This window comes from Callithrix jacchus, chromosome 1, assembly GCF_049354715.1.
Source record: "Callithrix jacchus isolate 240 chromosome 1, calJac240_pri, whole genome shotgun sequence".
Classification (NCBI taxonomy): Eukaryota; Metazoa; Chordata; class Mammalia; order Primates; family Cebidae; genus Callithrix; species Callithrix jacchus.
The window spans coordinates 26,066,903-26,092,676 of record NC_133502.1 but is presented as its reverse complement, the minus strand read 5'-3'; the positions used below and the strand labels follow the sequence as shown (position 1 = coordinate 26,092,676).

Here is a 25,774-nt window from a genome sequence, read left to right as displayed (position 1 = left end):
TGATGTTCAAGGTGCAGAAGGTCTCATGCTTGGATTACAGATGAGGTACCTCCCCTCCCTATACTTCAGGGGGGCCGTGGGCTCCTTGGCACAGATGTCGGGGTTATGAATCGTGATTGGTTTACATTTTAGGATCCACATTTTGGGAACCAATTATGTGTTGAGGATCTTCGTCTTCTCATCTATTTTATGTTTAGGGTCAAACATTCCTTTCGTGTTTAACACCGGGCGCTGACTCCGCAGTGCGACCCACACACAGGTGTGCAGCCCACCTGAGTCAAACAGGGTCTTCAGCACCGCAGCACACCCTGTGGTTGCCTCCTTGGCAGTGGGGCAGCGTCTAGAATGAATTGCTGCTGCCCAGCTTCTAGAGTTGCTGTGCTTGCAAACTGCTCTCTCAGGTCCCGTGTCACACAGTCTGGGCCCACCGCTTTGCTGCAGGCATTGCCGTGGTGACCAGCCATGAGTGAGTGTGGCCTGACACACCGTGTCTCAGCTCCACCCGGTCATCTACCACCCCTGCTGGCATCTGGCAGGGGCCGTGCTGGTGTGTGGCTCCCCTGGAAGCATCAGGGAACTAACAGCCTTGGGCAACCCCTGACCAGTCAGGACAGCGGCCGATGAGCATTTCCTTTCCAAGCCACGGCTGGGCCATCTGAGGCTCCTTCCTTGGTGGGCCTCAGCAGGATGAAGCCTAAACTACCCACAGTGGTAAGCCCCTTCGTCCCACGCCCTGGACTTGGCTTTTCTTCTTCCTGGCTTCACCCCCCAGGTCCCACTCGGCTTTCTGAAATCGCCCTGCTGTGTAGAGTTCCTGGCCTCAGCCAGCTTCTGCGGGCACACAAGCCAGGGCACCTGCTTATCCGTCTCAAATAACATTATAAGGCAGGACACTTATTTCATAATGTGAACATTTTTCTTAGGAAAACTTCAATTTAAGGTTGTATTTCAGAGGGTAAAAATAAACTCTGTGAGTCGAACCTTGTGTCCCACTATATTACTGAGGCTGGCCTCAAACTCCTGGGCTCAAGTGATCCTCCCACCTCAGACTCCCAAAGTGCTGGGATTACAGGCGTGAGACGCTGCACGCGGCCTGTGGTGGAACGAACTGAATGTGAATGCCTTTGGAAATACATTTGTGAAGTGCTCTTTCTCCAAATTCCCATGAATGCTGCCTGGGGTGTTTTCTTTTCTTTTTTTTGAGATGGAGTTTCACTCTTTTTGCTCAGGCTGGAGTGCAATGGTGCGATCTCGGCTCTCTGCAATCTCCGCCTCCCGAGTTCAAGCGATTCTTCTGCCTCAGCCTCCCAAGTAGCTGAAATTATAGGTGCCTACCACCAGGTCTGGCTAATTTTGTATTTTTAGTAGAGATGGGGTTTCACCATGTTGGTCAGGGTGGTCTTGAACTCCTGACCTCAGGTGATCTGTCTGCCTCGGCCTCCCAAAGTGTGGATTACAGGCATGAGCCATTGTGCACAACAGGGGTGTTTTCTTTCCTCCCTCCTTCCCTCCCTCCCTCCCTCCCTCTCTCCCTCCCTCCCTTCCTTCCTCTCTCCGTTCATTCCTTCTTTTCCTCTTTCTCTTTCTTTGAGCCGGAGTTTCACTTTTGTTGCCCAGGTTGGATTGCAGTGGCGCGATCTTGGCTCTGCAACCTCTGCCACCCGGGTTCAAGCGATTCTCCTGCCTTAGCCTCCCAAGTAGCTGGAATGATAGCCGTCTACCACCAGGCCTGGCTAATTTTGTATTTTTAGTAGAGATGGCGTTTTACCATGTCAGCCAGGGTGGTCTTGAACTCCTGACCTCAAGTGATCCACCTGCCTGGGCCTCCCAAAGTGCTGGGATTACAGGGTTTACAGGTGTGAGTCACCACGCCTGGCCTGGTTGGGGTGTTTTCTGTAAGCGTTAGTGAGTTGTAAACATAAACACATTCCACAAGAAACGGCAGCAGTACCGTGAATGGGTTCATGGTACATCTACTGAGATGTATAAACACAGCAGCGTGGGCAGACGCAGTGCCTTGCATTCACTTGGGCAAACATTTTGCTCTATGGACATGAGAAAATTAAGTCAGTCAACAACTTGGGACTTAAAAATATTCAAGACCAAGTTTTATTTTGTGGTTGTTACAAAGGAAGGAATAGTTAGAAGAGCACAGCTCACCTTCAGCAGTGGAGGGGTTAATCTCAGGGACAAGGTGGGGCAGTGGGGACATCACTTCCAACCTATGGGGTGTACCTTCCAGTAGCAGGGCTGACAATGACACCTAGAAAGGTCTCCACTTCTGCCTGTTCTGCCAACCCCAGTGGTCTACAGGGCTGACTGGCTGCAGTGTGATCATCGGTGTTTTTTAAAATAAAGAGCACAGTCTTGCCTTTAAGGTAATTCATATCAACTGTATTTGGGAGAACATAGAGCTGGCATAATGTTGGCATAGAAAGCAGGGCAAGGCCCACCCACAGGACCCTCATGTGGGGACGGGCACCTGAGCCCCTCAGGCCTGGGGCCACACTGGCTGCCTGTGTGCTATTGTCTTGTCCACACCACCCTGGGAAGTGAGTTGAACAATGTGAGTTGTCTGTGGCGTTTCAAAGTGCAGCGGCTACATGGGTGTGCACGAAGTGGTTAGCTGTGCCTCCAGGGACATCTAGCAGGGGTGACAGGGGCCAGGGCTGCCCCTGGGTTTCTGTGGGCAGGGATCCCCAGTGCCTGCACCTGCTGGATGACAGTGGCTGGCAGCTGTAAGTGCTGGTGCTGGGTGCAAATTCCTTTGGTAGACTTTTTTTTTAAAGAAAAAAATAAAATCAATGTTTGGGTTGGCACCTGAGGTAATGAGTTAAGAATAAGCACCAATATGGCCCTTGCTGGCATGCGCCGGCTCACAGGTTCTTCATGCACACCTGGCAGCGGCTGATGTGTGTGCGGATGAGGCCAGCCTTGAGTGTGTCAGCCGAGGGCGAGCCCTGGAAGCTCTGCTCGGGGATGGTGGTCAGCCAGAAGCTGTACTTGTTGGCGTAGTAGTGGCAGGTGCCGCGGCCTCCATTGCACTCGATGAATGGCGTGGCGCGGAAGTCCTCCAGACAACTGCCTGGTGACACCAGTGACTGGCCACCGCCTTCGTCTCCCGCTGCCGTGTGCTGCACAGAGAGGGGGTGGGACAGGGTTAGGAATCACAGGCTGGAGGTGGCCTGGGGTCAGGGCATAGCCCTGTTCTGTGTCGTTTGTTTTTACTGAGCAGCAAACCATCACCATCCATCTGTGCCAATATGGACATGGAGTATCCTCTCCAAGGCACCTTCAGCAAGAGGGGGCTGGTGAAATGCACCTGCGTCCCCCACAGGAGGCAGCCCCAGGTACCAGGATGTGCTGCAGACGCAGGTGCATGATGTGAGTTCACAGCCAGGCTGGCTGTTCCGTCAGAGCTAGAGCAGTGACCGCAGATATGAGCGGTACATCTCATTGACTACATTTTGGTAACAAAATGAACCATCTACCTTACCATTCGAAGAAAATACCTGGCAGAAGAGATGACACAATGTTTACTCTTTTTAAAAGAAAAAAATTAAATTAAGATGTAGGCTACCACCTGAGGTTCATAAGCTAAAAATACCAGAAGCCCCTTCTCTGAAAATGCTGATGATCAGGGAGGAAAGATGAGGCATTTTAGTTATCATCATCATTATTATTATTTTTAGACGGAGTTTCACTCTTGTTACCCAGGCTGGAGTGCAATGGTGCGATCTCGGCTCACCGCAACCTCCGCCTCCTGGGTTCAAGCGATTCTCCTGCCTCAGCCTCCTGAGTAGCTGGGATTACAGGCACGCACCACCATGCCCAGCTAATTTTTTGTATTTTTTGTAGAGATGGGGCTTCACCATGTTGACCAGGAGGCTCTCAATCTTTCGACCTCGTGATCCACCCGCCTTGGCCTCTCAAAGTGCTGGGATTATAGGCCTGAGCCACCGCACCTGGCCTCATTTTAGTTATTTAAAAAAAATATCTGCACTTGCTGATTTTTTTGTAGTAAATATGTATTATTTGTGTAATTAAATATATAATTTTTTCAATCAGAGGTTGTTAAGTGATTAGTTGATTCTGAGGCTGCTGGCTGTGGCTGGGAGATGGGTGACGTTTTCAAGGGAGCCTTTTTGTTTTCCATTTTAAAGCTCTACTTTCATTACACCAACATGTTTAGCCCTTACAGGAGTGCACGGCAGACCCCTAGATCCCAGAGATTAAGTGCCATTTGGCTTGGCCAAGCAGGCGCTGAGTGGGTTTCTGTGGGCAGGGATCCCGAGAGCCTGCACCTGCTGGATGACAGTGGCTGGCGGGTGTGAGTGCTGGTGCTGGGTGCAAATTCCTTTGGTAGACTTTTTTGGGCTTCGGAATCTGTTTTCTTAGAACAGAAACATCTCAGTTCAGTTTGCAGGGAAAAAAGGGGCTGCCCTGTGACATACTTGGGAAGTTTAAGCTTTCTTTTGAATACAAAAAACTGAAAAACCGCCGGGCGCGGTGGCTCACGCCTGTAATTGCAGCACTTTGGGAGGCCGAGGCGGGTGGATCACCAGGTCAAGAGATCGAGACCATCCTGGTCAACAAGGTGAAACTCCGTCTCTACTAAAAATACAAAAAATTAGCTGGGCACGGTGGTGCGTGCCTGTAATCCCAGCTACTTGGGAGGCTGAGGCAGGAGAATTGCCTGAACCCAGGAGGCGGAGGTTGCGGTGAGCTGAGATCGCACCATTGCACTCCAGCCTGGGTAACAAGAGCGAAACTCCTCTCAAAAAAAAAAAAAAAAAGAAAGAATAAACAACAAAACAAAACAAAAACCGAAAAACCTTTAAAAAGTGTTCTGCTCACAGAAGGCAGAAGCCTGTCCAGCCCCGCACTGCCCTGCTCTTGTCTGCTAATGAGCAGGTAATAAGACGTGGCTCCGTCCTCCAGGGCATCTCTGGCTTCACTTTTGTCAGAAGGAGCTGAGGCCATGCTGGGAGCTGCCCCAGGGGGATGCCTGGAACTCCCAGACTGAGGTCAGAAGGGGGCACAATGTGAGAAGTCTTAGGGACCGGCACCAGCCAGGTAAGAGCTGAGTTTGCACGCATGCACACATGCACACACATGGTGGACACTCATGTACACACACAGATGCATGCATATGCACGTACGCCCCCATGCGCATACATGCCTAAGGGCACACAGTGCAGGCACACAGCCTACCCACTGAGCTCCTCTCAGCGGACAAGCCTCTGGCCTTGGCACTCACAGCAGCTCAAAAGTCTTAAGAGAACTGCCTGGATGAGAGGCTGGCCCAAAGAAGGGGCCTTGAGGGCTGCATACTGTAGCCAGAATCGACAAAAGAGGAACTAAAATCATGGCCAGCTAGATACTTGCGGCCTCCACCAGACCAGTTTTGAGAGAGGACACCGAGGGGAGGGGAGGCAAATGGCTTTTGCTTCTTTGGTCATGACCAGGGCTCTGCCCCGTCCTCCCTCCCACGTGGCGTTTGCTTGTGGGGAATGCAGAAAATGCATCCTCTGGAACCACCCATTCTCATGGACAAAGGAAGGGTGAGCCAGGAGCTAGCCTCAGCACTGCTCCTGCTTGTGTACCCACTAGGGATGGTGGGGCAGCTGCTCTGCCGAGCTGTCCTCTCCTCTTCAGAGTTGGCTCTCGTTATGCTGAGATGCCAGCACTCCTAGTGGTACTATATGCTCATCACCTCACAGAAGGGATCAAAGAGCATTTAAAGTGCATACGAGGCACACAGCTGTCTTGGTTTGGGTCCTGTCTCCTAGATGGCAGTCGGGGCACATCTGGAAAGTACACAGATGTGTCTGCTCACTTATCCATCGACAGGGCCAACAGGGACTTTCTCAGAAGTCATGGTACTTCTGGCCCATCTGTCCTGACCCCTGCCTCTGTTGGCAGGGTGACAGGATCTGTCTCAAACTGTGCCTTTTGGGGATGTCAAGTTCCAGGCTTGCTGGGGCTGTCAACCATTTATTTAAGCAGAGTTATGTGTGCGGAGGATAATGTCCACTTATCTCGTGACATTGATTGGAAACCTGATTGCTAATGGAGCAGGGAATGCTCGGTCTTTTGGAATTCTATGTCATCATGCCCTTTGCAAGGGAGAGGCTCATTTATGTTGAACTTAACAACGGAAGTTCAAAAAGTTGGACCAACCGAAGCTCACTTCCTCCATGACACAGGGGCACCCCGAAGGTCACTGTGACACAAAAGAGGGTTGCTGCAAAGTCACCTTCCATGACAAGCTTCTGGAAAAGTAGAAATTGCGCCTGTCCCTGCCCAGGATTCGATGTCCTGTTGCTCCACAGCAACGATACCTATTAAAACGGCAACACCTGTCTTTCCTTCCTTCCCTAGAATCTGCATGTCTTTCTTTCCTGATGTTTTGAAAGATCAGCAATCCTTATGCAATTTATATGTTATGTTACATATGTAATTTATGAAATATTTAACATGCTGGGCATCTGATCAATATAGCTGGAGTGATGACGGTTATGATACCTATAAATAAACTCGTTGGAAGACTCACTGTTCTCAGCGAGGCTCTCTCTTCTCACCACAATAGTATACAGATGGGCCCCGATTTACCATGGTTAGACTTATGATTTTGAACTGTTTGATGGAGCAAAAGCAATATGTATTTGATTCACTATTTGATTTCTGGTGGGCTCCATCCAGATAAACCCATCATACATTGAAAATGCACTTTCAACTTACGATATCTTCATCTTACCATGAATTTAGTGGGAGGGGACCCCATTCCAAGTTAAGGAGCCTCTGCTTCAAGAGGTGATATTGCAAAAGACACTCTGGTGCTGTTGTCTCTCCCCTTGAGGTTAAGCTAAACCTAAATCTGGCCAGAGCTGAGGGTTCTCTATTTTATATCCAAAGGCCATCTGGCAGGGTGGGCGGTACCATCCCAGGTCCTGGTTGTGCACCTTCTCCTGGCTTTCAAAGTATCTGCAGGCTCTCTATTTTATACCCAAAGGTAGTCCACAATTTTCCCCAGGAATGTATATCCATTTTAAGCCAGCCAGTTACTAGGTATTTCCTGAGGGTGTTCTAGGCTTCAGAGAGATTCTACATCAGATCAGGATTCTAGAGAAAAGTCTTCCCTCTATTTAGACTTCCGGTAAACCCAAAGCAGCTGTACCTCTGTGCTGGTATTGTGCCTAGTAAGACGGATGGCAGGCAAACTCTTCCTGGTTACATCACTCCTTACAAGGCCTGATGGCAAATTAATGTGCCCTCCCTGGGTGGGGGCAGCCCTGTGCCCAGCACATGGCTCAGTTAGAAAAGTGTAAGCTGTACTCCAGCTCTCACTCCCTGGGCCAAGTGCCCTTGTGCAGTGCACACCCTAAACAAATGTCCTGATCATTTTTACAAAGGCAGCCAGCTGTTCTTGCTGTGTCCCCAGCCAGGATGTGGTTGGGAGGGGAGCTGGGCAAATACCACGTACCATGAGGAAGGAATATCCGATCCACAAACTCCGCCACCCAGCTGGGCAGTGGGGGATGGAGACATCTTGGCTGTGGACAGCAATGGCGACGGCTGGGGCCTCACACACAGAGCAGCGGCTGATGTAAGGCTTGATCTCGTCTTCGGCCACGGGCATCATGGGCAGCGGGGCGGTGGTGGAGAGCCAGTAAGACTTGTCGTTCCGGCTGGCATAGTAGCAGACGTCCCCAGGGTTGCAGTAGAGAAAGGGCATGGTGCTGAACCGTGCCAGGCAGGAGCCCGCTAGCCCTGCGGAAGGAGGGGCTGTGAGATCACAGCGCAATGTGGCCAGAAGATGCACCTGCCATCTCCAGCCAGGCCCAGGAGGCTCCGACTTGCCCCAGGCCACCTGGTGGAGTTCAGCCACCTATGGGAGGGCCAGGCTGAGGCTTCTCAATTTCTCTCTTTTTCTCTTTTGGATCAGACTACACTGGCATTTTGGAGCAGCTCTGTTCTACAGGTTATCACAGGTACTGGGCCAAGTTGGATCAGCCGGGAGTAGCATCTTCATGGAACAGCACTTTGTGTGAGCCTTACCTTAGTGGGGTCTTACAGCACTAGCTCCAAGAAACCTCTGATGGCCTCCAAGGGGTTGCTCTTTGACCACAAGGAGCCACCCCAGAAGAGGCCCTGGCCCCTCTCACATCCATGTAGCCTTATTGCTTCTGGAAACAAAGACAGCCTTTGTCTCCTGGCCCTGGTGACTGCTGCAGCTAAGTGGGTTTCCCTCTTCACATGGATTGCTGGAAAGCTCAGAGCCAAGCTGGGCTTGCCTCCTTGGCCCTGTTCCCAGATCTATTTTAGGCCCTTATCCTTGGTGGCCTTTGCCCGGCTGATCTCAAGAAACTGACTGTGGAAGTGGAGCACAGAGGCAGGAATGTGCAGGCGCCATGAGGCCAGCTCCAAGTGTCCAGGGGTGGAATGCCTGCTGTCACCTGCATCGAGGAGGCAGAATGCGGCCTGTATCCTGGAGACCCTTCCCGTCATCCCCTCACAGGGGACCTGAGACTAAGCCACCTCCACTTGTAACTCGCCTGTGTTGCATTTTCTGCATTTGAAGTCACTTTCATGACTTTTAAAGGCTTCCTTGAATAAGAGCATGCACACGTGTCCATCTGTCCATTTTCCAGGGGTGGGGGATTGTGTGGGAGAGTCTGATACGAACCCCAGCCCCTCAGGGACCCTGCCTGACTCCAAGTCTACAGAACTTGGGTCAAAAAGCAAGAAGGAGGTGAAGTAATCAGTAGCCTCCACTGGAGAGGGGCTAGGGGTCAGAGGGGGCACATGGAGCCTGTGGAAGTTGATGCCAAGTTAAAGGCAGGTCCCGGTGTTAAGGCCCTGAGGTTTACGGGCTTTGTAAGGCTTCTGCTACAAAGACCGTTTTAGCTTTCTGCACCACCAGGAATGCGGGTGGACCCTTCCATCAGTGGAACTCATCAGCTGTGGAGGGTTCAGGAGTCTCGCTATGGCCCTTTGACTGTGGCCGCTTCTGGGCCAGCCCTGAGCAGGCTGTGGGGACCAGGCGGGCAGTACCTACCCAGGTCCTGGTTGTGTGCTTTCTCCTGGCCCTCAAAGTACAGCAGGCTGTACCCGCTCCAGAGCTTGTTCATGCCCACAGGGCACATGGGCTCCTGGTCCGTCTGGCTGTGCTTCACTAAGAGGTAGCCGATGCTCACACTGCGGCCTGGCATGCCGGGCAGGCCCGGGCTCCCTGGACGGCCTGGCACACCTACGGCCCGAGAAAGAGAGAGACACAGCAGCCCCCTTGACAGCCGCCCGCAGAAACCTCGGGACCCAGGCGTGCAGGGCAGTTTACAGGCGTACCCAGACCATTGCTCTCCTTCCCCAGACCTTAGGGCTCAGTCTGTGGAGATCAGGAGACTCTTGGGAAGGATTTGACCAAGACTTTGTGCTCAGCAGCAGGGAATGATGGCAGTGAGGGCACTGGGCACAGAGGAGGGGGCCTTTCCATAAAGGACTCAGTCGGCCACAGGTAGGCGTGTGCCCCTCAGGGTGCACCCAACATGCCTGGAGTTGGAAGCACCTGGAGGAGTATCACAGGGCAGCCCCCACCCCAGCAGTGATCCCTCGCCGCTGGACACTTGCAGGAGAGGTGGCTCATCGCAGGCCCTGCTGACTGTGCACTTGACCAGATCCTGGGTTAGAATGTTCTTTCTGCACTTCCTATAACTCCCACCCTGGAGCACACTGGGGTGGCTCACTCGCCTCCAGCACAGCAGCTCTGTGAGTATTTCTCAGCTGTCCCTGGCGAACCTTCCTCTCAGTGTCCCCTCCCCTTCCAAGGGACACTCATGGTCACGCCCCTTTCTCCCGGGACACCTCCCCTAGCTTGCCTAACCCGCCCCTGGGCGGGCTCCCATTTGCCAGCATTTGTTCCCGGGTGCACCGCACAGCACCCATAACTTGCTGGCTGTGGGTCTGTTTCCAGGGCCAGGGGACTATTTCTTCCACTTGGACACCGATAATGCTACTGATGTTTAATTTTAATTTCAATGCTCACACCATTGGCTCAAACTGAGCTCAGTTGATTAAGACAAATTTTGAGAATTCTTTTTGCATGAATAGCTGTTATTCCTGGCCTATCTCATTCTGCATGTGTGCAAATAATTTAAAAGAATAAGACGGCTGGGCACAGTGGCTTACGCCTGTAATCCTAGCACTTTGGGAGGCCAAGGCGGGTGGATCACTTGAGGTCAGGAGTTTGAGACCAGCCTGGCCAACATGGTGAAACCCTGTCTCTACTAAAATAAAAAAAAATTAGCTGGGTATGGTGGCGCACGCCTATAGTCCCAGCTACTTGGGAGGCTGAGACAGGAGAATCATGTGAACCTGGGAGGTGGAGGCTGCAGTGAACTGAGATTGCATCACTGCACTCCAGCTTGGGCAAGACAGAGCAAGACTGTCTCAAAAAAGAAAAAAGACAGGGCTGTGTAGTGTGGCTCTTGTAAATATAAATAGTTGGTTTCTTTTTGGATTCAGTTTGGATCTTGACCCTCGAAATCTGCTCATCCCTGCTGCCCACTCCGCAGCACTGGGAGGTGGCCCAGGAAAGGGAGGGAAGCTGTCCCGGGACTTAGTGCCAGGTGCTCTGCTGGGCACAGGAGCGGGGCGGCATGTGCAGAGTCGGAGCAGGACGGTGGGGCAGCGCCTCATTTCTGGCTTTTCTGGGTACTCATGTCCCCCTCCTGTAGACCACAGTCTGCTAGTCAGACTCAGCACTGGGACCTGGGAGGCTCCCTCCCGACCGCTGACTCACCTTCTTGGCCAATCGGCCCCTGGTGGCCTGTGGGCCCTTCATCTCCCCGGAAGCCAGGAACAGCAGACACGCCACCTCTTCCCTGGGGCCCGGCTTTCCCTGGAGCCCCACGGAAACCTGCAAGCCACCAAAGAAGTGTGAGTATGACTGGAAACTGTGACCACGCTGGCACAGCTGGCGATGTGCAGGGAATACAAGAGGATGCAACGCCAGCAGGCTCTGGCCTCGCCCAGGCGGCCCTGTGGGGCTCCAGGCCCCGGAGCAGCACCCTACCTGGTTCTCCGGGGGGGCCCTGGGGCCCCATCTCCCCGGGTGCCCCAGGAGGGCCTCGCCTCCCCTGGGGACCCACTGTCCCTGGTTGGGTAGCGATCTTCTGGGGAATTCCTGCAATCCCGGGGGCTCCCACGATGCCGGGGGCACCTGGAAGGGAAACAGAGGCCCCAGTAAACACGCAAGGTCATTCCACTCTCTAGCTCTGAGTGCTACTGTGTTTCTTACCCCTGGAGGCCGCTTTTGGAGCTTCCTGGACAGTCGTGCTTTCTAGAGACGAGCCAGGCACTAAGGGGCCTGAGCCGTGACTCAGCGCCTGACGTCTGAATATTAAACTTTCCATTCCCCAAAGCCCTGCAGCTTTGGTTTCCTCCCTGCTCTTTACAGCGTGTGACCCATGCCAGAGAGGACCCGGGCTGTTTGATCTTCAGGATGTTCCCAAGCCTGGAGAGGCTGGGCTGAGCTGCTATCTATGCAGGCACACAGACGGTCACTTACCGGGGAATCCTGGGTCTCCCTTGGGTCCCTTGGGGCCTCTGTCACCCACAGGTCCGGGGAGTCCAGGGTTCCCCATGAAGCCTTGTTCACCCCTGGGCCCTACAACACAAACAGGACGTTAGGGACACGGAAATCTGTGGGGAGGGGCTCCTTGCACTGCGGCCATGGTTGCCGGCGTACCACCATGAGCACCATTACCTTTTTCTCCTGGGAGACCGAGCACGCCGGGCCTGCCCTGGGGCCCGGGGTCCCCAACCCATCCTTTGGTCCCTGGGGTTCCTGGAGCTCCTGGGTTCCCTGTGTCACCTTTGCTTCCAGGAAGAGCAGCAGATCCCGGTGGCCCGGGTGGGCCCCGATAACCTGTTGGCATTAGGGACAAGAAGGGAGGGTTTAAACAGGACCCCGAGGCCCCTGGGGACAGCCAGGTGTGCAGTCATCCATTTGGGGGACAGCCTCTGGCAAATTTGTGACATGGAATGACTGTCTTTCTTTTTAAAAAGTTGTCATAAAATATGTATAACATAAAATTTACCATTGTAACCATTTTTAGGTGCACGGTTCGATGGCATTAAATATATTCGCATTGCTGGGCAACCTTCACCACCGGCGATCTCCAGAACTTTCTCATCATCCGAAACTGGAATCTGTCCCTGTGAAGCACTCACTCCCCATGCACCTCTCCCCTAACCCTTAGCAACAGCCGTTCTTCCTTCTGTTTCTATGCATTCGATGACCTCAGGGCCTCACGTGTGGAATCACAGAGTCGGTCCTTTTGAGACTGAGTTCTTTCACTCAGTAGAATGTCCTCAAGGGGCATCTAGGTGTAGCAGTCTTTTTAAGACTGAATAAAAGTCTGGGCATGGTGGTTCACACCTGTAATCTCAGCACTTTGGGAGTCTGAGGCAGGTAGATTACTTGAGCCCAGGAGTTCAAGACAAGCCTGGGCAACATAGCAAGACCTCATCTCTACAAAAACTATAAAAAATTAGCTGGGCATGGTGGGGCATGCCTGTAGTCCCAGCTACTTCGGAGGCTGAGGAGGGAGGATCACCTGAGCCTGGGAGGTTGAGCCTTCAGGAAGCTGTGATCACACCACTGGACTCCAGTCTGGGTGACAGAACCAGACCCTGTCTCAAAAAAAAAAAAAACAAACAGGCTGGGTGCGGTGGCTCACACTTGTAATCTCAGCACTTTGGGAGGCTAAGGTGGGCTGATCGCTTGAGGTCAAGAGTTCGAGACTAGCCTGGACAACATGGTGAAAACCCATCTCTACTAAAAATATAAAAATCAGCTGGGCATGGTGGCAGGCGCCTGTAATCCCAGCTACTTGGGGGGCTGAGGCACGAGAATTCCTTGAACCTGGGAGGCAGAAGTTGCAGTGAGCCAAGATCGCACCACTGCACTCCAGCCTGGACGATGGAGGAAGACCGTCTCAAAAAACAAAACCAAACCCAAACAAGAAAGCCGACCTCCTCTTCCACGGTGTGTACAATGACTGCATTCTGCTTAATTCCTCTGTTGATGGACACTTGGTGCTTTCATCTCCTGGGGCTTGTGAATAGTACTGCTGTGAACCTTGATGCACAAATACTTGTTTGAGGGGTGACTTCATCTGAACCTCCTCTCTTTCCAATATTCAGCTCATTTGTGATTAGTAAATGCAAATTAAATTTAATATGTCTAGGCAGAATACATGGAGGAAGAAGAAAGCCATTCACAGTGTACATTTCTGAGTCCGCTGCAGTTTGCCTATCTGCTACTACAGCAAATAAACAACAGGGCCTGTGTCTTGGCTTCCCAGGGGCCAAATCGTGCAGGTGATGGAAATGACACAGGATGAGCTGTCATGGCCCCTGGCACCTCTGACTGGAGTCTGGGCACAGTGTGGAAACCAACATGTGTTCTCCCCCTAGCTGAAGTGGGCCATTGCCAGCTCCAGCCCTGGAGGTGTTGAAGCACAGATGCATAGTCCTGCTTACCTTTCAGGCCAAATATCCCTGGCGCCCCTTTGTCACCAGGTGCCCCAGAGATGTTGGAAGGGGGCGTGATGCCGGGGAACCCCTGAAGTCCTGGACTCCCGGGTGGGCCTCGTTGCCCTTAGGATGAAAACAGAAGAGATCATTTTCAGCATTAGCACCAACTTTCCAAATCCCCTGTTTTCCTTCCACACCATCATCTGTGGTGGTCCGGAGTCCAGCAGGCGATACAGCGATGGGAGATGCCCTCAGGCCAAGGAGCTCCCATGGCCAGGCTCTCAGGGTGGGGCTGGGGAGGCAGGGGCTCTGTGAGTCCCCTCCTCCCCCGACTTTCTCCTATGAGGACCCCTCCACTGGGTCCTGTCTGCCTGTGCTCCACTTCCCCAAGGCACTGTCCAGTCATGCTTAGATGGAGCCTTAGCCCCAGGCATGGCACAGAGTCGCTCAGACCCTGATCCTGGTACATGTGGACAGTGGTCAGCATACTTCATGGATGGAAGGTGGAAGAACTGCAAATGAGACTTGTAGTTGACATCCGTGTTGTCAGCCCTCCCTGTGGCTGCTACCAGTGCCTCGGATCCCAGCTTGGATAGACTTGGTCCTCATTATTCACAGATTCTGTACTTCCCAATTCTCCTGCTCACTAAAATTCACTTGGAATTCCCCCAAATCAACACTGGCATTCACGGATATACACAGAGGTAAAATGAGTCCCAGCTGAGGTCCAGCAAGGCGACACTCCTGCCTTCTCACGGCAGCTCGTCCTGTAAGCATGTGTCCTTGTCTTGGTCTCTGTAGTGCCCTGTTTTCCACATTTTTGTGCTTTATGCTGGTGATCTTGCTGTTTCAAATGCCCCCCATGTATTACGGTTGAAGTGCAGCCTAGTGTTTCTAAATGCAAGAAGGCTGTAAAGTCCCTTATGGAGAAACATGTATGTTAGAGGAGCCGCATTCAGGCATGAGTGAGCATGCATGTTGAGTGTTTATGAATCAACAACCCACACTAAATGAGGTGCTGTTACAAAGAAAACCAGGATATTCATCATTGAGAAAAATGTTGTGAGCAGAGGCTTGCAGGAACCTAGCCTTGTATTTCCACTAGGAGCAATTGTTCAGTACTCACTGAGTCAGTGTTCTTGATGACTTCTGAATATAGCTAATGAGAACCAATAGTTTTTGGGTCAAAGGCTGGAGCTCTTTGGCACGAGTAGGAGAGTAAGAGGAAAATGCCACATAAGAAAATCTGTGGAAATTCCCCTCCTCTCTGTGCTGCCAGCCAACAAGACACTAATGGAGCTTTATGCACCGTAGCGCAGGGATGGGCAGAAATGAGCGTGGACCTGAGTCTGGGTGGATGAAGTCTACTCTCCCTCCTAACCACCTGCAGCCTTCTGTTTTTCCTGAAGGGCTGGGGACCAAGATTAGTATTAGAACCCTACAAAACGTCAGAATGTCCAAGTGGGCAAGGAGGGCATCATTTCTGCTCTGCAGGGAAGAGTGAGCTGGGTGAAACATGCAAATCTATAAAAATGAGAAAAGGTAGAACAGTGGTTTCCTGTTTCCCCTCTGGCTTTGTGACTAGTCTATACTCATCAGCAGCAGGAAGAGGTTTTCCCTTTGGAAGATCCTGGTATCCATTATCCATCTCAGGGGAAAGGATTCCATGCATGTTTTCAAGTAGGACAAAAGAAACAGCAAGAGAAATATTTAGAGAGGTGACACTTGTCTCACAAATCACAGACAACACGCAAGTGGGTTCATTAGCCTTGAGGGCATCAGTGAGCCACCATCTGTGGTTTGATATAAAATGACATCAATTGAACTGCTTCTAGCTATTGTCACAAAGTACCCAAAACAGATGGTGAGTGTCAGTAAATAATGGCAGATTCCTGAGTTAGATGATCAGCAATCCCCAGACTGGCAGACTCCCACGAAAACATAATTAACTTAACTGCAGTGATGAGGATTCTGTTAATGAGAACAATTAGCAAACATGAGTCAGTTTGTTGGAATCTAGATGAAAACAGCCACGATTTCTCAGTAGCCCCTGCAGGTTGTCCCAAGTACTGACATAAAAAAGTCCCACTAACAGGGGTTCCATGAAGGGCCATGTTGCATGACTCAAGGCCAAACAGGAGCTGATGCTTGACCACCAGCTGTGGAAATAGGTAAGGCTGCAAATTCTAGCTTCAGTGAGCTGAGATATGGTTTGGCTGTGTCCCCAGCCAATTCTCATCTTTTAGTGAATTGTAGTTCCACTACCCACATGTGGTAGGAGGCACCTGGTGGGAAGTGACTGAATCGTGGGGCGGTTATCCTCACGGTGTTCTCGTGATCATGAAATCGGATCGTTTTATGAGGGGCTGTCCCTGCCTTACTCAGCACTTCTGTCTCCTGCCTCCAGTGTGTTTGCTTCCCCCTCCGCCATAATTGTAAATTTCCTGAGGCCTCCCCAGCTATGCAGAACTGTGAGTTAATTAAACCTCTTTCCTTTAGAAATTACCCAGTCTCTGGTATTTCTTCATAGCAGCATGAGGATGCACTAATACAAATGAGATGCAACTCACGTAAAGGAAGATGACAGATTGAAATTATTTCCATATTTTTAGAGAAGAGTGTGTGTCCTGAATGACATTATGATCAGTGTGTGAATGTCATCATGGAAAGTCGTCTTTCCCTCATCACAAGCCAGAGGCAGTGGCCTCAAAGGCCAAGGGCAGTGTCTGCTCTGGCCTCCAGGACCTGCTTGGAAGTCATCAGCTCATGGGGCCACTGTGATGTTCACGCAGAATGAGGGTGGGGGGCGTGGCTTACAAAAGGCGGCATGCCTCACGGTGGCTTGGAAGCAGGGGATATGGTCCAGGTCCCTGGGATGGGAACACCACAGTAGGTCATGAAGAGTTTTGGTAAATGAGCGGCATCCAGATCAAATGTGTAATAAGGCCATCAGTGTTAACTTAGGGGTGTTCTGAGCTGCACATAACTCTCCATTGATGTCAGTTACCCTACAATTTCACAATATTCTTCTCCAACAAATATTTGTTGAGCACTCACTTGGCGACAAGCATTTTGCTAAGGTAAGAGCAGAAAACAAATGAGGTAAATCTCTGCCCTTGTGGATGGAAATCTTAATCTGTGTTTTACGGTCAAGTTCAGGCCTGAACATCATGCTGTGTGACTAAAATGTTAAAAACGTGGTCACACAAATGCTAGCGGCTTTGTTCTGTGACCCCCCCTCTATGGGCCACTGCGTGCACCCTGTCAAAATCCCAGTCTGGTTTCCCCCACCCCTCCCTGTACCAGATCTCCTCTGCAGAACTCCTGGCCAAGTCTTCCCTATTTCTGTGCTCCCAGATGCCTTTCAGGTGACAGACTGGCAAACTGATCATCATGACACTCTGAAAACAATGCTATGTTTCAAGGCCTTTAACAGTGGCAAACATTCACTGCTGGCCTGTGTGCAAGAGCCTTACCTGTAGTATCTCATTGCATCCTCCCCACACTCACAAGTGCATTTGTACTCTCATTTTACAGACAAAGCCTAGAGACATTCAATTCCACGGCCAGCGTCACATTGTGAAAACCTGGCTCATGTGAGATGCAGAACAAGAACCCACTGGGATCTGATTTAAAGTTCACGGGCATGGTCAACTCTATTGCTGAGCTTCTGGAAGGCTTATGCTGGTGGACTGACCCTAGATCCTCACCCGGGCTGGGGCTGTGCTGGTGGACTGACCCTAAATCCTCATCCTGGCTGAGGCTGTGCTGGTGGACTGACTCTAGATCCTCACCCTGGCTGGGGCTGTGCTGGTGGACTGACCCTAGATTCTCATCCTGGCTGGGGTTGTGCTGGTGGACTGACCCTAGATCCTCACCCTGGCTGAGGTTGTGCTGGTGGACTGACCCTAGATCCTCACCCTGGCTGGGGCTGTGCTGGTGGACTGACTCTAGATCCTCACCCTGGCTGGGGCTGTTCTGGTGGACTGATCCTAGATCCTCACCCCTGACTGAAGCTGTGCTGGTGGACTGATCCTAGATCCTCACCCTGGCTGTGGCCATGCTGGTGGACTGACCCTAGATCCTCACCCTGGCTGGGGCTGTGCTAGTGGACTGACCCTAGATCCTCATCCTGGCTGGGGCTGTTCTGGTGGACTGATCCTAGATCCTCACCCCTGACTGAAGCTGTGCTGGTGAACTGACCCTAGATCCTCACCCTGGCTGAGGCTGTGCTGGTGAACTGACCCTAGATCCTCACCCTGGCTGGGGCTGTGCTGGGGGACTGACCCTAGATCCTCACCCTGGCTGAGGCTGTGCTGGTGGACTGACCCTAGATCCTCACCCTGGCTGGGGCTGTGCTGGTGGACTGACCCTAGATCCTCACCCTGGCTGGGGCTGTGCTAGTGGACTGACCCTAGATCCTCATCCTGGCTGCGGCTGTGCTGGTGGACTGACCCTAGATCCCCACCCTGGCTGGGGCTGTGCTGGTGGACTGACTCTAGATCCTCACCCTGGCTGAGGCTGTGCTGGTGGACTGTCCTGGATCCTCACCCTGGCTGAGGCTGTTCTGGTGGACTGACTCTAGATCCTCGCCCTGGCTGGGGCTGTGCTGGTGGACTGACCCTAGATCCTCACCCTGGCTGGGGCTGTGCTAGTGGACTGACCCTAGATCCTCACCCTGGCTGAGGCTGTGCTGGTGGACTGACTCTAGATCCTCACCCTGGTTGGGGCTGTGCTGGTGGACTGACCCTAGATCCTCACCCTGGCTGAGGCTGTGCTGGTGGACTGTCCTGGATCCTCACCCTGGCTGAGGCTGTGCTGGTGGACTGACTCTAGATCCTCACCCTGGCTGAGGCTGTGCTGGTGGACTGACTCTAGATCCTCACCCTGGCTGTGGCCGTGCTGGTGGACTGTCCTGGATCCTCACCCTGGCTGGGGCCGTGCTGGTGGACTGACCCTAGATCCTCACCCTGGCTGGGGCTCTGGAAGCACCATGCAGCCTCCCAGGGTAGTCTGGCTCCTGTTAGCAGAGCTCCTCCTCTTTCTCCTGTCTTCAGATCAGTGCTGTGGAGCTCGGTGGCTAGGGGATTCTGGAGTTTCCAGCTGGTGAGAGAAGAGGGCAGGCAGCAGATCCTGGAGGGTCAGATGTGATCCACAAGCCTTGAGATATCCCTGCACCCAGGAGAAGCCAGAGTTGCTGGCCTCCTTGGATCTGACTTCCTCTCTTATGGGGTGTCTGGTTCTAGCTTCACAGGGAATTGGCACTAGAAAAGCTCAGACCTCTGTGCATGGAAACCAGAGAGTTTCTTTGCCACTGTGAAGCCCAGGGTGCCCAGGACCTCCATCCAGGTGCACTTCCCACCTTCCGTACCTGAGCCAGGAGATGCCCGTGGTCAAGCTAGTGGGGTGGGCGGGCTGTGGGAGGGGCCCATGGATCTCAGGGGCAGACTCTGGGGCTGTGGGCTCTCGCACAATGAGACCGCAACACCCTGAGCAGCCTGGCTCCCAGAAAAGTCCTGGCTTCTGTTTTTATCTAGGAATGTTTCTCACTGCCACGAGAAGCTTGAGCCCACCTTGGCTGCTGACCAGGGAGGCTGTGCGGTGGGAAGACAGGTTTCTGGTTATTTCCTACCCAAGTATGGGTCGGTGTGGCTCTGCTAGGAGGTTTAATGCATTTATTTCCTCGAACATTCACTACTCAGAGTGGTTGTCACGGCAAGGCCTGCGCCAGTGCCCTGGGTGCACAGAGGGTCTGAAGGGGTCTCTAGGCCAGGGAGCTTATCAGCTACTCCTCAGGATGGGCGGTCAGTGCCTCACTAACACTGATGGGACAAAATAAATTGTCTAACAAACTGAAGACCAGCCGAGAGGTTGTGCAACAGGAAGTCCTCCCCCAGAACCGCTCTTCCCTGCACTTCTGTGCAGCCTCTCCCACCCCACAGACGCTCCACGGCCCCACCTCTGGGTGTGTTCTGGTAATGGGGATGGCAGTGTTTGCTTGGGAGTGTGTGGCCTCACCTGGAGCTCCTTGTTCTCCTTTCTGTCCTGGGACTCCCACAGGGCCTGGCAGGGTGTTGGCCTCTCCTGGGTCACCTCTCTCCCCAGGAGGACCTGAGTAGCCTGGGTCTCCGTGGATGTCAGCACCTGCGGAAGAGTCACCAGAGCGGCTGAGGCCAGTGTTTCCAACCGTACAGTTGACTTTCCCAAGTGTAAGAGCAGTTCGGGGTGCCTCAAAAGCAGAGAAACGGAGGCAGCCGTGGGGATTTCAGCTTGCAAAACAGTATATGGCCTCCGGGTCACAGGAGCTGGGATTTGGAAGGGATCTTACAGAGATTACAGTGGAAGCCCTTGGCTTTATGGATAAGACAATGAAGGCCTATCAGAAACAGTGGGTCAAAGAGTTGGGGCCCTTTCCAGGCCTCTTGGCTCCTGGGGGCTGCTCTTCAGGCTATGCCTTAATTAGGTTTCCAAAGCAAACACTATCTAAAGCCTTCCCGTCCTCACATCCGGCACTCAACGCCATTGTGGCAGGAAACAGCAAAACAACTTGACGAGGATTTCCTGCCACATGCCCACTGGAACTGGAGTTTACATGTAAAATACACACATACGAATTACCTGTAGAGAGAGCGGTATTTGGTGATGTGAAATATCTACAAAGAGCACATTCTAAAAGCAGCTTTAGGATTATGGGTGCTTTTTTCCCTCTTAGATGAGTTAATTTTTTACATGAGTTTAAATGTGATCATTTTTTTCTTCTACTTAACATAAATAATTTGTATAAACTGCAAAGAAAACGAGGTTATCTTTTGAAACCTGCTGAAACAGCAAGGCCTCTATTTCTCTGTCCGTCTAAAAGCCTGACGGGTCCATTCAACACAGCGACTGGCTTGAGAAACGGATTCTAAGGGACCACATCTCAGCAGCGGAGAGGACCTCAGGGCCTGGACCCGTCCCTCAGGGATGATCATCTTGCAGAAAGCCCACCCTGCTCTCTAAGACCCTTCCTTCCCTGAAGTCTGCGAGGGCAGACGCAGCGCAGAGTCCCCACCCTCCACGCCTCTGTGTGGGACTCGGGGCTGGGCTGGCGCAGAGTACCTGGGGATCCCGGGAAGCCTTTGGTGCCTGGCAAGCCGTGTAAGCCGCTGATCCCACGGGGTCCTGGAAAACCTGTGGGGTGTCACTCACGGTTATTTCATGTGTAGGACAGCACAGGGGGTCTGGGTGGGAGAAACTCAAGGTAATTCAGATGTGTTTCCTTGGCTCTGGAACTGTCACCTGATACTGTCACCCATACATACCATCCTGCTAGAGCCTCACGAATAGGAAGCAGCTAAGCCACACGCTCAACTCACACAACATGTGATCTAACCACACTTATGCCATCTAGGAAACCATTGAACTTGAACACCTTTCATGGAGTCTTTTTTTGCAGACTCACTAGGCCAGAAGGGGGCTGGGGAGTGACATGTCCCATGCTTTTTCCTGATGCTTGGTCACTGCTGTACGTTCGGTTTGTAAAAGCTGCTTGGGACAAATAACCTGCGTCATTTCCATTCCCTCTGGATTTCTGAGGGTAAATACTTCTGAAGCAGGACACAGCAAACAGGTGGCAACTCCTTCTGTGATGTGGGCAGTGAGCACGGCAGGGTGGCCTGTCTTGGGGCTGCAAGGGGGCTGTGAGGGGCCCCGGGGTGGCCTGTGCAGCACTGTGGGACAGTGGGGCTGCTCCTGCACCCTGATCTCGCGGTGCATCCCCGTGTGGCGATGACAGGTGGACCCTGAAGCCTCCCTGGGTGGCTGCCATTCATCCTTCTGGGAGGTGAAGCCTGGGCAGATCTGTGAGTCTGGCTTGATTCCCAGTGGCCTGGGGCACCAGCATCCCCTGTGCTGCTGTGTTGGTGTAGGCCGCCGTAAGCCACAGCAAACCTGCCTTTGCTCTCAGATGGGCCTTAGAAGTTGCCCCGAGAGAGGCTGGCCTGCTCAGTGGTGCCTCCCGCACAGCCCACGACTCTGGCTCTGGGTGACAGCGTGCTTTGCATGGCCTTACCTGGTAAGCCTGGAGCTCCTGGCCAGCCATCATCCCCTTTGCCACCAGGCAGTCCAATCCGCCCGGGCTCTCCCTGAGGCCCTGGTGGCCCAGTCAGCCCTGGAAAGCCTGGGGGTGAACACAGCATTAAGTCTGAGCACACAGGACACCCTGGGAACTGTCTGGTGAGGTCCTGGTGGGAGGGGCAGCCACTCTGGGAGGGGCTGAGGGCCAGAGGAGCTGCAGTGTCAGTTGGATGAGAGCTCAGAACTGTCCCTCAAGCTGGAGATGCAGGTGGTCTTAGACCCCACATGCAATTTCAATAGGATTTGCTCAGCTTTGCCAGAAAGAAAACAGTGTGTAGTTTTAATTCTCGCCCTATTATCCAAATGGATGTCTGGAGAGGACCTGGAGGTAGCGCCTGGATAGATGAGCCTCTTGGCATTCCCCAGTGCTGGGTAAACAGCTGGAAGCTGCAGCAGCCGTGCGGGAAGCCAGCTCACTGTCCACTCTCCTTCTCTAACCTGGGATGTTCACAGGGGTTCTGCACATTGAACCCATGCAGGGATCCCTTACACACTGTTGGCTTCTACATGAGAGGCAGAAGCTCGGCGGAAGAGACACTTCTCATCCATCCTCATTTCTCCCCAATTCTCAGGTCTCTCCCAGGCCAGGTGGCTGTTCTCTCCATGCCATCGGCCCTAAGGAAGGCTCCTGAGCTAGCAGCAGGCACGAGTGAGCATCCAGGGTTGGGTGTGACTGGAGGAATGTGACAGCATTGGCTGCCTTTGTCTTGCGGTCTCAGGAGGGCTTGCCTGAGGAAGTGGGTGTGGCTGCAGATTTTACCTGCTTGTCCTTTAAGTCCGGGAGGACCTTGGACTCCAGTCACGCCTGTTATCCCAGGGAAGCCAATGTCACCTTCTGTTCCCTTTTCTCCAAAGAATCCCTTCAGACCTGGAACCACAGACACACTGCTTGGAACAGACAGACACTGTGCCCGTTTGTGGGCTCTAGGACGGGCAAAGCCACACGGCTGCTCCTCCGGGAGTGGAGAGAGGCACCTTGCCATGCTCCCTCCTCAGCTGATTTTGAATCTACTTGCACCCTCTGAGCCTGCACTAGCCAGTGTCCAAGGCAGCACCAATGCGCCCCTCACTGTCTTAGGGAAAACAGGACACCCCCAAGAATGCTGGGCATAGCCGGCCCCACCCTTCTGCTGTGGGACCACAGCTCTGAGATACTGTCTCCTGGTGATGGACACCAGGGAGGCCCACTCCAAGGCCTTTCTGGGCCCAGAGTTTAACAAAGAACAAAATGTTCAAAGGGTAACAGCAAAAATAATTCTTAGGGGGAGGGGTAGCATCCCTTCCCTGACAGATTTTCAGTTGAACAAGTGAAGGCTTCATTAGAGACACAGGGCAATGATGGTCCTTGTTTCTGTCTTTATAAACCTGATGGCCAGAGTCATGGCCTAGGGTGTGAGGCACAGCCAGCCAAGAGCCCAATGGCTCAGCATGCAGAGCTCCCTGTCACCTAGGAGGAAAGCGCCAGGAGCGCAGGGCACAGGTAAGGAAGGAGCCCGGGAGGGCTGGTAAACGCGGGCGCCTGTTTCCCAGTGGCAGCGCTCCGATCCTGTGCTCAACTGAACACGTCTTTCCATTCTAGAGCAATTTCTAGACAAAGAACTAGCCCAGAAGCCCCCCACTGGGCAACCCCAGACAGACCCCTTCCCGCCCACCAAGGCCAGCCCTACAAGCAGTTGGGGCTCCAGCAACTTGGGCTGTGTGGGGTCTCCCATAAAGAAAATCTCCAGAGAGAAGAAACTATCACAGGCCCCTTGAGATATAACTGCAGGCAGGGGTTCAGGAACGGAACCTCAGCAGTGTGTAGGGGGAGGTGTAGCATCCCTTCCCTGACACATTTTCAGGGAAGGGAGGCGCTGTGCCACCCCAGGACACACCCCTCCAGTTCGCTTGGGCTGGGCAGCTGCCCTGGTGTCTCTCCCAAGAGACAGCCTGACTCCCACGCCCTGTTTCCCGGACCCTTGGCTGTTTCTGAAAAGCTCCGGTCAGCGGCCACCGGCTGCACAGCCTCAGGTGTTCCGGGAGCCAGGACGCTAGCTAGCCTTTCAACAGTTAGGCTTTATGAACGGCAGTGACTCTCATCCACCGAGTGTCCATTCTGGCCATTTTCAGTACCAAAGAGAGAGACAGAGAGAGAGGAAGACGTCCTGATTCTGCCTTCACTTTAACTTAATTGAAAACGAGCACATGGGGCTTGAAGACTTCATTCACTATCAAGCTTTCTGGGTGTCACCACATTTGATCTGTTTGGCAAGTCGGGCTCTGGACAAAGGCTCAGGACTGTGGGTGAAGATGAAGAAATGGACAATAACTTGCGTACCTGGTATTCCAGCGGTGCCCCGCTCCCCCTTCAGGCCTGGTCTTCCTGGCAAATTTATAGTGTCCCCGATATCACCTGTTACGTGCAAAAAAGATGGCTAAGAACAAGGCTTCCCGTTGGAAGGTCACGAGTTTTGCAACTTCTATTTTGTTATATTCCTAACAATAATAATTTGCTTTAAGATAACTAACAGCACTCGCAGGTCTGACATTGCCTCACACGCTCAGAGAGCTCTGAATTGTGGACTCCCGGTTCTCACCGGACGGACAGCACTCACCGAAATCACCGGTCTGGCCAGCCTCGCCGTACAGGCCTGCTCTCCCCGGGGCACCTTTGTCACCCTGGAGACAGATGTGAACCATGTTAGAAGGCTGTGAAGTCAGTTGTAACTCTGAAGGTAGCACACCTATGTAACTATCCAGTATGCTAACAATAATACTCAAAGTTTGTGATTTTGTCATTTTGCAGAGTTTTTCAGTGTGTATCATAGGCGGTCTGTGTAGCTGTTCTTTTTTTTTCTGAGACGGGATCTTGCTCTGTTACCCAGGTTGGAGTACAGAAGCGTGATCACAGCTCAATGCTGCCTTGATTTCCTGGGCTCGAGCCACCCTTCCGTTTCAGCCTTCTGTGTAGCTGGGATTACAGGTGTGAGCCATCATGCCTGGCTAATAGTTTTTAAATTTTAGTAGAGACAGGATCTTACTATGTCGTCCCAGCTGGTCTTGAACTCCTGGGTTCAAGTGATTCTCCCTCCTCCGCCTCCCACTGTGCCTGGCCTTGCTGTTCGTACGGAACTGCTAAGTGATGAAATGAAACAAGCTTGGCAAATGCACCATAATTAAGAACATCAGTGGCCCAGGTGTCCGTCACCGTGGTGACCACATCCTCGCTCTGTCATGTTTTCCCAGGCACTCGTGGTGGACCCTCACATCTCATGAAAACCCTGCCAGGTGGCTGGGCGCAGTGGCTCACGCCTGTAATCCCAGCACTTTGGGAGGCTGAGGCGGGTGGACCACCTGATGTCAAGAGTTCAAGACCAGACTGGCCAAGATGGTGAAACCTCATCTCTATTAAAAATACAAAAATTAGCTGGGCATGGTGGCAGGCTCCTGTAATCCCAGCTACTTGGGAGGCTGAGGCAGAGAATTGCTTGAATCTGGGAGGTGGAGGTTGCAGTGAGCCAAGATTGGGCCACTGCACTCCAGCCTGGGCAACAGAGCAAGATTCCATCTCAGAAAAAAAACAAAACAAAACAAACATTGCCAGGTAGGCACCATTACTTCCCATTCAACAGACAAGGGAACTGAGGCACAGAAAAGTTTTGCTTAAGGTCACTCAGCCAGCAAGTTGCAGAACTGGGACTTCAACTTGGGCAGCCAGACGGTAGAACCTACCCTCTAGATTATAATACAGATATGGAGCTGTGCATTTCCCTCCGTGCACAGTGGGAAACTTCTCCGGAATGACACGGGTGGCTGGTGAGGAGATTGGGAAGATGCCTGGGTTGATCTGTGGCTTCCCGGAAACCCTAGTTCTCCTCTCCAGAGTGGTTTCCTCTCCAGAGGGAACCTGAGTGTTCTGGTTTACCTTGATGCCACTGAGAATTCAGTGCTACAGCACCGAGGCCCAAGCATGGCTTAACATGAGTTGCTGCAATATTAATACAGCTAGGCTGGGCACGGAGGCTCGTGCCTGTAATCCCAGTACTTTGGGAGGCCAAGGCAGATGGATCGCCTGAGGTCAGGAGTTTGAGACCAGCCTGGCCAGCATGGTGAAACCCTATCTCTACTGAAAATACAA

The 25,774-nt window shown here is 52.6% G+C and overlaps 1 protein-coding gene across 1 annotated transcript in view; it reads right to left on the bottom strand.

Moving 5' to 3' along the window:
- Positions 1–2,086: 2,086 nt before the first annotated feature.
- Positions 2,087–25,774, bottom strand: part of COL4A2 (collagen type IV alpha 2 chain) — a 209,806-nt gene continuing 186,118 nt past the window's right edge. The window contains exons 35-48 of the mRNA XM_035293939.3: positions 24,252–24,315; positions 23,975–24,049; positions 22,418–22,525; positions 21,593–21,700; positions 20,641–20,712; positions 19,561–19,686; positions 13,549–13,665; positions 11,768–11,929; positions 11,570–11,668; positions 11,075–11,221; positions 10,802–10,918; positions 9,062–9,253; positions 7,487–7,773; positions 2,087–3,134 (exon numbers count right to left, since the gene is read on the bottom strand). Coding sequence (XP_035149830.2) covers positions 2,877–3,134; positions 7,487–7,773; positions 9,062–9,253; positions 10,802–10,918; positions 11,075–11,221; positions 11,570–11,668; positions 11,768–11,929; positions 13,549–13,665; positions 19,561–19,686; positions 20,641–20,712; positions 21,593–21,700; positions 22,418–22,525; positions 23,975–24,049; positions 24,252–24,315 — 1,932 coding nt within the window. The 3' untranslated portion in view covers positions 2,087–2,876. The remainder of the gene's footprint in view (positions 3,135–7,486; positions 7,774–9,061; positions 9,254–10,801; positions 10,919–11,074; positions 11,222–11,569; positions 11,669–11,767; positions 11,930–13,548; positions 13,666–19,560; positions 19,687–20,640; positions 20,713–21,592; positions 21,701–22,417; positions 22,526–23,974; positions 24,050–24,251; positions 24,316–25,774) is intronic.